The 12,154-nt window shown below is 26.5% G+C and overlaps 1 protein-coding gene across 1 annotated transcript; it reads right to left on the reverse strand.

Annotated features, from left to right (window-relative positions):
- Positions 1–5,695: 5,695 nt before the first annotated feature.
- Positions 5,696–11,415, reverse strand: LOC120086762 (probable glycerol-3-phosphate acyltransferase 3). Its single transcript, XM_039043553.1, has 2 exons — positions 10,640–11,415; positions 5,696–6,722 (listed from the first exon to the last, which is right to left on the reverse strand). The coding sequence occupies exons 1-2, from the start codon at positions 11,372–11,374 to the stop codon at positions 5,820–5,822; spliced, it is 1,638 nt and encodes a 545-aa protein (XP_038899481.1). The 5' UTR covers positions 11,375–11,415; the 3' UTR covers positions 5,696–5,819.
- Positions 11,416–12,154: the final 739 nt, after the last annotated feature.

Genomic DNA, 12,154 nt, shown 5'->3' on the forward strand with positions numbered 1-12,154 from the left:
AAAACAAATTACAATCTCAACCAAAAACTAAAAAATAAATAACATTATCAAAATCTTAGAAACGGTTCCAAAATCTAAAAATCTACCAATATGGTCCTCACCGAGAAATAATGGGTGGTTGCTTCTTCAATGGACGACCATGATGGTGTGCTTGTGGTGATTTGACGGTCATGGAGATGCACTCCCCATTCCATTTAGTTAGGAAATCTCCGTTCGAGGATTAGGTCCCGCGAAGAAAAATTCCCTATTTATATTTATATTTTAAATTAATTATTTATTTAGAATCAATTAATTTTTTGTATTTATATTCAAAATTTAAATATTTAATGTAACAAAGTATTATTAGTATTAGTATTAGTATTATTATATTTATTTAAATTAATAATTAAAAATATTTTAGATTTAATATAAAGTTTAATATAATTATATTATGAAATAAATTTAAAAAAATAGAAAAAAGGTTAAAATAATAAAACTAGCTATATATATATACATATATATTATACACATTAATGTTGTTATTTATTAAAAAATATTCAGGGTGGGGATACCATCCCCGCCCGTCCCGGTTGGGGACCCAATTTTTATACCCGATTTGACCCCCATCCCCGATCAAACCGGGGATTCCCAGCCCCAATCGAGATGGGGACCCAATCCCACAGGGATTTTTGTCAACCCTAATAGTGAGAGAAGAAAGATGCTAAAGGAGATGATCGAAGATGCGATTGTGGTGAAGAGGGTGTGCTATCATAGATTATAAAGAAGTTGTTGTAGAGATGTTATGGCTACGAACTTACCATAAATGGGAAATAGGAAAGAGAGAAAGAAAATGGTGGGATAAGTGGGAGGTAATTTTTAAAAAAACAATTTTTTAAAAATATGTCGGGAATAAAGTGCTTAGATTTTTTTCACAAGAAATTATAAATATATTGAAACCTTGAAAATAAGGGTTCCGTTTTTCTTTTTTAATGAAATAATATAAAACAAATCTTATCAAAATAATAAATAGGTATATAAATATCTTTTTTAAATATGTCGGGAGGAAAGTGCTTAGATTTTTTTCACAAAAAATTATAAATATATTGAAACGTTGAAAATAAAGGTTTAGTTAATCTTATCAAAATAATAAATAGGTATATAAATATCTTTTTTAAATATGTCGGGAGGAAAGTGCTTATATTTTTTTTCACAAAAAATTATAAATATATTGAGACGTTGAAAATAAAGGTTCAGTTTTTTTTTTCTTTAATGAAATAATATAAAACAAATCTTATCAAAATAATAAATAGGTATATAAATATCTTTTATATACCAATGATATATTGTTATATCATTAAGTATAAACTATATAAATAGTAATAATATATATAAAAAAATAATATGGTAACAAAATATATAAATAAATAATAAAAAAAGATAAAACAAAATCTGATAACAAAACATAGATTCACATAGATATTGTTGGAAAAAAAATCAGAGAGAATCTATAATTTAAATCAGGAAACACGGAAAATGAAGGTTAAAATTGCATAACTTCATATTACAATTACACTGTACAAATATAGATTAGTTAATCCCATAAATTCATGAGCCCACCGAAGGGAAACTAGAATTAGTTAATCTCATAAATTCATGTTAATTTTTAGAGCTAAAGGGAAACTAGAAATACGTCTAGCAGCCTAGCCAAATAAAAAAAAGGTTAGATAAACCAAAATTGATAATAACGTGGTCAGAACGTTGAACAGAAGGTTCTATTCTGTTTCTACGGAATTATTATTCAAATACATAGTGTGTTTGCAAGATTCTTAGGTACATTAGATTTCATCTTCTTTGGCCAAAAAACAAAAAAAAAAAAAAAGTTGATTATATAATAAAAGAAAAGAAGATTGAATTCTTATACAAAAACAAATGAAGGGGAAAAGAGGAAAATCGATGGATCGATAGATTGAATCATTTGGTAAAATCAAAAGATGAGGATGAAAAAAAAAATAAAATTAAGGAAAAATTAAATGTGTAAATTCAATTCTACTTATGTGTGAATAAGAATATACACTAAAAACTATAAATAAAATGGAAAAAACAAAATGAAATCTAATAACCATATGAATAAACAAATGAAAAAAAAAAAACGAATAGAACGTGATAAAAAAGTAAATGAATGAAGAGAAAAAAAAAAAAAAGATGAAAACAGATAAATGTATACACAAATGAAAACAGATAAAATCAAATATGTAGCAAAAAAATAGATACCAAACAGATGGGAGAAAAATCAAGGAGAATTATTTGTTTAAATGGAAATTTACTCACGGTTTCATTTATTTATTTTTTTATTGAATCAGTACATTTGAAATATGATAACTTAGTAATTACACTTATTCATAACTACATCCTTACCTCAATTCCAACAATTATAGTATATTTATATTCGAAAAATATCTCACACATGACTTGCCAAAAATCTTATTACTTTTGATTTTGACATTTTTCCAAATAAAACTTAAATCGTGCCTACGTATTCAAATTCCTCAAAGATAAGGGCAAAAAGGCTTTCTACACCAATAACCTAATTAAATAAATATAGGAAAATTGGAGCGTAGGACGAATTTAAGGTTTTGTTATGAAAAATGGCAAGCAACTCATGATATGCATATGGCCAAAAATTTGTCTATATTAATTATAGAATGAAAATATTGAGTTGAGTTATGTGTATAGAGTCGTAATTGCTAATATTCTTCAAGAATAACTGTCCTCCTAATTTTGTTCTAGTTAGCATAATTTCCATATTTTATTATTATTTTAGATTCTGTTTAACCACTTTTCGAATTAATCTCATTTTAATTAAATATCTAGATTTTTCTATCAAATTTATATTTTAAATATCCATATATTATTAACTTTTATTTTGTCCATATATTTTATTCAAATATTTGAATGTTTTTTCATTACTTTATACGTATTTAATTTTATTTGAATATTTGAATTGTTTTTCATAATTTTTTATATACATTCTTAATAAATTAGTTGTATATTTTTCATATTCTTAATAAAATAGTTTTGTATACTGTTTTTCTATTATTTTAACTATTTGGAAAAAAAGAAATATCACTTGGTTATAACTTTTGTTATCCACACAAAGTGTTCATCGATTAGGTTTTGTTGTGGTTTCTTTAACAAATACTGTTTTTGCTATGGCTTTACAACGGATTAGACTCTAGTCGATGGTAAGGGAATTCTCACTACCACGATTTTCGAAATTTTGAGGCGCATATTCCATCAAATTTATCGTTCCAACAACTTGTGGAATATATCAAAGGTAAAAATTTTCCCTCCGCTAAGTTAACTATATTTCGTTTGACAATGTACCAGATTGGTTCTGCCAATTCGAATATTATTGAAGATAAAGATATTTTGCAGGTGATGTCAAGTTTATCCGACTATATTTCTTAACAACAACTGCCCTCCTAATTTTGCTCATATAGTTAATATAATCTCCATATTTTAATAATGGACATAACTTTTGTTACTCTTCATAAGTGTTCATCGATTTAGGGGTTTGTTGTGGTTTCTTTAATAAACTACTGACTACTCTTTAATAAATTTGTTATGCTAACTATATCTCGTTTGGATATTTTGTGGTTGATGTCAGTTTTATCAGAATCCCCCCAAATTGATTTATGTATAGTGGTAGACTAGACCATGTCTCATCTGTATTAGCAGACATTGATCATTCTTCCCAATCTCCTGAGGGCAACACTGAAATCGGTATTGAAGAAAGCGGTTTATTTCTTGTTCACGTGGATTAGACACTTTGTCAGAATACATTGTTTAGTATGTGATACATTGTTTAGTATGTGATAGTTGTCTAGGTAGAGTGTATTTGTTGTTTTCAAACGGTTTTGAAATTCTCACACCTTTAGCAATTCCATGGAGTAGTTTTGACAATTGTAAATCATTATTTTTTTAATTTTATAATCCATTTTACTATATTGACAATTTTAAAAAGTTTTTATTATTTATCCAAATGAAAACTTAAATTTCGCTATTTATCTAGTCAGCCCTTAAATATATTAAATTAGTAGACGGTCTTAAATTCACCATTATTTCTATGTATGGGAGTACATATTTAGATCTGCTTGACCAATCTCATTCCACCCCTTCCCTCTTGTTGCTGGCCAAATTTGAGATTTAATTAGGAGTATACAATATGTATGGGAATACATGGGGAATATTTATGTAGACATTATTGCCATAAATTATATATATATAAATATATATATATATTATATATATATATATAATATGAGGTTTAAATTTTCTATTTTTTGTTTTCAACTTCGAATATATATTGTATTATCATTAAGTAATATGAGAATGCTAATAAATTGTATTTTATTTTTCATAGTTATGCCCTAGTTTGGGATTCTAAATTTTAAACCGAATCTGAAATCTGTAAAAAAAAAAAATAAAAAAATAATATTTGCGAGACAATATATATGACATAATATGTGGAATATATATCTTAATAGAAATAATATTAAAATTAAAATATAGAATATATATTATATAATAATCTTAGATCTGTTATTTCTAATAAATGTATTTAAAATAATCTCATATAGATATTTGAAGTAAACAAAATTGAACATGGATCTTGAATATAAATCGAATACTTTATATCCATAATATAATACAAAGAAGATCAAAACTGGAAGAAATTGAATGAATTCAACATAAATGGCTATAAAAAGAATTATGTTCGATTGAATGCCACAGCCTGCCGCAAAGAAGAAATGCAACATATGAAAAAAATAATCATCTTCATTAATTGTAGGACCATTTCAAATTTTAAACAAAATAAAATCATTTAATGAAATCTGTTGAAAAAAATGAATAAAAACTCTCATAATTTAAGGGAAAATAAATACGATTAATTCTATATTAAATGCAGTAAACAAAAGATAGATATTTGAAAAAGAGAGCCATTTTCGAATTTCATTCCATAAGGAAATCAAATATAATTTTGAAAAATTAAATTAATAGTAAAAAAAAGGCTAGAATGGTCTAAAATAATAATTAAAAATTTCTAATGAAAGGACATTTGTAAAATATATGACGGAAAGAAGACGTTTAGTGTAAATATTTTAATTTTATCTTACTTGTTTTGGGATGAATTTGAGCATAGAGAGATTCGCTAAAAATGGAAAGGTTAAAAAGAAAAGGCTCGAGATGAAGGTAGACCTAAACAGAAATTGGTCTATGTCGAACCAACATTCAAGCCTTACCTAACAAATTGGGCCCTAGGAAACCCAACCAAGGGCTAGACCTAGAGGGCTACTTCTCTATTTTTTTTTCCCTTTCTAACTCAAGTACCCATCAACAATATTAATTGAGCTTCTTTCTTTGGTAATCCTTGTTTTGAACTCCACTCTTTGTATGGTAATATTCTTGATAATAATAAAAGATAGGGTCGAGATTTGCTAGTGAAGGTAATTTAGGTATCTCAATTATTCATTATAAAAAAAAAACTATATAAAAGTGAGAATGTTAATCTCCAACTTCAAGAAGGACAAGAATATATATTCTTTTATTGGTAAATTATATTCATATTAGCAAAGACATCAAGTTAGTCTTTATGTATCTCTTATACTCAAACTCAAAAAATAAAAACATTGATTACGTAATGGGAAGATCAAAATAGAATCAACACAACTAGTGAATAATGCTTGAATATCTTATATACAATGTATCAATAAATAAAATTACAAAACATCAAATCAATTAACTAAATTAATTAATCATCTCCCTTACAAATATATGATCTATTTTGAATGTACAATCCCTTCATTGCCAGCCAAAATCAAGTACTTATCTTTCCTAGTAAGTTTTGTGCACTCAAATTCCAAAGCCTTACCAATCTCACTTTGCACAAAATTGGCCACATCAAACCTTGTAGAATTTTTATCATCACCATCACCATCATCATTTGATCCAAACAACAATCCATCAACCATATCCAATTCCTTAACAGTGTAAGACGGTGAAGGATTCATCAAGAAGAATAATGGATCAAAGCACTTGAACCCACTTGCAGTTGTGCCATAAAACATTGTAACATGTGTGTCATTTGCAACAGGCACAATTTTTGTACTAATCTCAGTGAACAAAGGGCTAAACCTAAGGAGATATGGCTCTCTACACGTGGTTCCTTCAGGACAAACAATCAAGTTTCCATCCGCCGATAGCAACCGCACCATTAGGGTTGCATCTCGGTCGCGGTTTCGGGTCAATCGGACAGTTCGAATCGGCGAGAAGAATTCTGAGATTGGACTTAGACTGTAGGTCACAGCTGTAGGGTTGTTGATTCTCAATGCAGCTGAAATGTAGAGAGGGTCAAGGAGGGTTCTATGGTTACAAACATATAGAAAGCCTTGATTGTTGTTGTTGTTGGATTTGGTATTTTCTTTGGGGATTGATATTGTGAGGTGCATTCCACTGAAGGCATTGATGGGGTAGGATAAAATAGAAGGCAAAAAGATATAAGCAAATATTCTAATGAAAGCAAGAATTAGGGCAAAAGGGAGCCACATGAAAAGGGCAAGAGTGTCAAATGGAGTTGGGTTTAGGGCTAGTCTTCCATCATGAAAGACTAATGGCTTTGGAAATTTGTCCTTAGGGAGCCTCTTCCACCTTTTCTTCTCCGCTTCATTCACGGTATAGATTTCCTGTTAATAAACATCAGCGATCGATCGTCAATACTTGTTTGATATGATTTTGTTTTTCTATTTTGACAAAATTATTTATACACAGGTCTATAATTAAAAAAAATTATTAAATGAGTAATTGATTTTTATTATATTAATGATATATTTTTTTGTTTGATTTACAACATAAAAATGAATGAGAAATCATTTTCAGATGTTCATTAATGTATGATGACTTAGAGATGTAAATGTACATCTAAATTATTTATGACAAGATATATTATATTATAATATATATATATATATATATATATTTATTTATTTATTTATTCTTTTCATCAAGCAAGTACTCTAATTTAAAAAAAAAAAAAAGAAGAAGAGGATTTATATATATATAATTAAGTTTTTTTCTCAAAAAAAAAAACCTTCAGAATTCTCATTTGATTTTAAAATCAGAACAAATTTGTAAGGACTTTATGTATATATAATTTTACTAAAACAAAGTATTTTTTCTAAAAAAAGGTATAATATAGTAGCAAAACTATTGATCGAAGAAATTATGTTTTTTTGAGAAAAAAATAAAAGAAAAATTTTTGTCGATAGAAAAAATTTCAAATTATTTACAAAAATAGCAAAAAAAAAAAAAAATACTGATAGACGCAGATAGTTCTATTAGCATCTATCAATTATGGACTTCTATTAGTTTCTATCACTGATAGATACTATAGACTTCTATCCACCTCTAAATTTTGTTATTTTGTATAAATAGTTTTCTTTATTTTTCTATTTTTGAGAATCTCCCAACCATTTTTTTTAAAAGAAGAAAATAAAAATCCATAAAATTCAGAACCAAACTTGAAACAGTCTTGGAACATAAAAATTTATCAATAATATATAAGTCCATTATGCATGTTTATTATTTATGATAAGACTTGTAGATGTGAATGTATATCCAAACTATTAAAGACAAAATAGGGGTGGACGATTTTATTTTTCTGTATAATATCTTGTGTCTTGTGATATATGAAATTATTAAATGTAATTAATTTTCTAACTAGACAGTCAGAATATAAAGGAATGTTCTAAATATATTTTAATATATTTCTTTATCATCTTTTTACGTATATATAACTAATTACTGATATGTTACATTAACTATAAAAGATAGAAACATCACTCGATTGATTGATTGGTTATTTAAAAAATAATTAAACATGAATTTAGGTGCTGATGAACTTAGACTATTTATAATTAATTCACATTAATCAATCGTGAAAATTGTTCCCAAAAAAAAAAAAAAAAAAAAAACTATTCCCATCAATTGATGATAGTGATTTATTTAACACGTGTATCCACTCAGCATTGTTTATATAAATGCATAATTAATTCAAATTGATTTTTGAAAAGAAAAATCCTCAATAATGGTTGCATTTGGTTCTTAGGATTTTAAAAAGGAAATTATTTCAAATGTTAAAACTGTTTAAAATATTTACAAAATATAGCAAAATTTGATAACTATCAATGATAGATGTTGATAAATAATGATAGATGTCTATCAGTGTCTATCAGCATCTATCATTGATAGCTCTAAAATTTTACTATATTTTGTAAATTTTTAGTTCCTTTATTTTTAAACTTACGCAGACAAGATCAATAGATTTTTTTTTAAAAAAAATTGATAAGATATTTTAGTTTAACCATAATATTTAAAGAAGGAGAGGGGATGAGGGTAAAGAGAGAGAGAAAAAGATATGTATTTTTTTTTTTATTTAAAATGTCATTTCGATATTCATAAAAGTAACAATTTATTTACTGAACTTTGGTTTGTAACAATTTAGTCTCTAAATACTTTCGATTTTATAACAAGTTAGTCCATGAACTTTATTATATAACAATTTAATCATTATACTTTTAAATTTATAACAATTTAGTTCCCAATGTAAATAAATTTATCAAAATTAAATGTCAATTTTAATTATTTTATGATGTATACTTTGTATTTTATAAAAATATTGAGTTTCTAATTAGTTTGTTGGTTTTTTTATGCAAGAAATTTCATTAAACCTTAACATTAATTTTTAAAATAGGGACTAAATTGTTACAAATTTCAAAGTACAATGACTAAATTATTACATAGTAAAATTTAGAAGCTAAATTGTTACAAAATTGAAAATTGAGAGGCTAAATTATTATTTCAAGAATTAAACAGTTACTTTTACGGATATTTAGGGACTAAAAAGGGATTTTTAATCCAAGAAGAAAATTACTTAGGGATGTATTTTTCTTTTTTTTTCCCCTTTGGCTTTGAATTCTTGCATTGAAAAAATTATTTAATTAACTTTCATTTAATGAAAGAAACCATTTATTATTTGACTTTATTTAGCTACCTAAACTCATTATTATCCATACATGTGTAATCTTTTATAAATAGATGAGTAAGAGGAAAAGAAAAAAGTTTAGACTATCAATTTTTTGTATTAAAAAAGTCTCAAAGGGATAACTCAAAAGTTTCAATCTAAAAATTAATTGAACATATAAACATGAGAATAAATTCAAAGATCTATTTGTCGATATTATAACTATTTCAATAGATTTATCGATTCATTTTTCTTTTTGAAAAGTAAAAAAAACTATTCAAATATAACAAATCAATATTTTTCCATACAACGTATCGGTATAAATCCAGATTATTTTAAACTATGTTGATAATCTATTTGAGTTCCATTTTATATTTTAAAAAACAATACACATTAACTAATATATATATTTTTATTTATTTCATAACCCCTAAAAAATCGTAATTAAGGCTACATTTGGCATTGTGTTAACGGTATTACAAAGTCATTTGAAAAAACCTTATTGCAGGTAGAGTTTTTAATTAATAATTTTCAATTTTATACTTTTAATTTTTTTAATATATTTATATATTTCTCATCTAATTAAATCTATTTTCTATTTTTCATGAGTTAAATGTATTGTTTTTTTAATAAAAAAATATACCATATTGATATTTTTTAAAATAAAGATATTTTTCTTAATATTTAAAAATTAATCTAACAAACAATTTTTACCATACTAAACAATTATTTAAAATTTTATATTATAAAAAACTTAAAAAACAATTGATGATTAGACTATTTTAGTTATTATATCTAAAATAAAATGTTTTTGTATTTATTTTTCCAAACACTCCGACTTACTTATTTAGATTTAAGCTGAAATTTACAAAACATTGTTTTATTTCTTTTCATAATTGATTTTTTTTAAAAAAACATAACCGTCAGTAATTATTTCAAAAGTTACAGCAATCACAAACAAAATCTAAGTTAATCGCAATTAAACATATGCATAGACTAACAAATAGAAAAAAAAAAAGAGACATAAATATATAATTCAAATACTTTTCAAATAACAATTAAAAAAAAGTTTCATATTGTCTCAAACAAAAGTTTTCATAAACGTAAATGATAAATACAAAGGAAAATAAAAGCTCAAAGATCAGTACTCAATTTGATAAGTATTTTATTTGTTTTTTTTTTCAAAAATAAAGTCTATAAACATACTGTCTAAAAAAACACAAAAACGTAATATTTAAAAACTTGATATTATTTTTAACATGAAAAATAATCCTACTATTGTATTGAGAATACATATAGTTTTCAAAACCAAAAAAACAAAAATCAAAATAGTTATGAAAATATGTAAAACAAACTGGGGATATGAGATAGAATTGGAAAAAAAACATGGGATGGACTGTATTATCTATCATACAGTTCTACATCAAATTAAAAATTGTCACGTGACAATTCACTTTTAAAAAAATTAAAAAAATAATTTTTATTTATGTGTAGGAAAAACTGCAATCTAAACTCGACCTAAGTATTACAACATTTTTTTTTAAAGAAAAGATAAATTAAAATTGAGAAAGGAAAACTTACATTGCAAATGGAAGAGAGTAGCTGAAAATCACAACCCTTTTGAGAGCCACAAAGCCCAATCAAATTGTCATTCTTATGAAACAACATATCACTCTCCTTTTCTTCTTTTTCTTCTTCATGAATCAAATGAGACAATAATGAAGAAACCTTCACCTTTTCTTCCATCAAACCCACGAAATAACCACAAAAAACCTTCAATTCTCTACCAACCACTTCCTCAACCTCCAAATAATCTCTCAAAAAGCTCTCAATCATAACTTGTGGAAAAATATTACTAAAGCCAATTCTCTTCTTCCCTTTTTTCAAAGCCTCAAAAACTTCCAATCCGACGTCGTTTAAGAAGAACTTAGGCAAAACTGATGATCCAACTCTAAAGTTGTCTTTTTTAACCCCAAAAAATGATATCATCACCATAATCTTCAACCCAATTTCTTGGCCGACAAGTCGGATTAAAGGGTACGACATCAATAAAGCTGTCGCACGGAGTAGTCCACCAGCTTCAAAAGCCACCAACATGAAATAAGAGAAGAAATATGGAGATGAGGGTTTTAATAGACCTCCTTCCACGTTAAAGATCAGAACTTTGTCGTCGCTGCCACCGGGAAGTTTTGTCGAAGGCGGTTGTTTTTGGTACTTACGGTGAACGGCGGCGGTGGCTCGTCGGAATTTTTTAGAGAAAAATCGGTGGAAGAAGAGGAAGAGAGCTTTGAGGAAGAAGAAAGGAGTGGAAGTCATGTTTTTGTTTTGTCTTTTGGTTTGGTTTTCTGAAATCGAACTGTCTGAAAAAACATAGATCGAGGGTTGTTTATTTATAGGACTTTTTATGTGCTATTGCCCTTGGTCAAGGGTTTAATTACGTAATTTGCCATTATTATTGTTTCTTCAAATGAGAACTAGCTAGTCAGCCTCTCTTATTTCGTTTTTTCTATGTGCAATTAATGTCACACGTAGTTTGACTATTATTTGAGTCAATAATTTCGCGCAGAGTTTGGAAAAAGGCCAAGTAATTTCGAGATTTTGGATATGTGGAAATCATATGCATATATACTCATTAATCATTTGTATACTTTTCGAAAACAAAAATAAAACAAATTAGAAGGTGTTCTTAGGATGTTGAAATCATGTGTTCATGATCCATATTGCAAAAGATAAAGAGATTTTGTAATCTTTATATTGTCTACGGTAGTATGATATGTTAATCATCTACAAAATTGAGACTAATTGTTGTGTCGTAGAATATCACTATCTTAAAAGCAAATTCAACACGTGACTTTTCGGTGCAATCGTCTACGTTGGATATTCCTCAAGGTTAACACAACACCCACCTCAAACATACACTCATTAGAGAAGAGTTGGAATCAAGAATAACGGTTTAAATATGAAAATGTTTTCATATATGAGAATTAAGACACTGTTTTCAGATATGAGAAATAAAATAATTTCAGATAAAAAGCTAAAATGGTAATTTATTTTGACCAAAAAATAAAGGAGAAGTAATAAAAGAATTCTCTCTTT

Source organism: Benincasa hispida, chromosome 9 (genome assembly GCF_009727055.1).
Source record: "Benincasa hispida cultivar B227 chromosome 9, ASM972705v1, whole genome shotgun sequence".
NCBI classification, from domain to species: Eukaryota; Viridiplantae; Streptophyta; class Magnoliopsida; order Cucurbitales; family Cucurbitaceae; genus Benincasa; species Benincasa hispida.

Excerpts from the sequence above, each read along its gene's own strand:
- LOC120086762 (XM_039043553.1), bottom strand. The coding sequence starts at position 11,374 with ATGACTTCCACTCCTTTCTTCTTCCTCAAAGCTCTCTTCCTCTTCTTC. Across the intron at positions 6,723-10,639 it reads TACTCTCTTCCATTTGCAAT|GAAATCTATACCGTGAATGA; the intron begins GTAAGTTTTCCT and ends GTTTATTAACAG.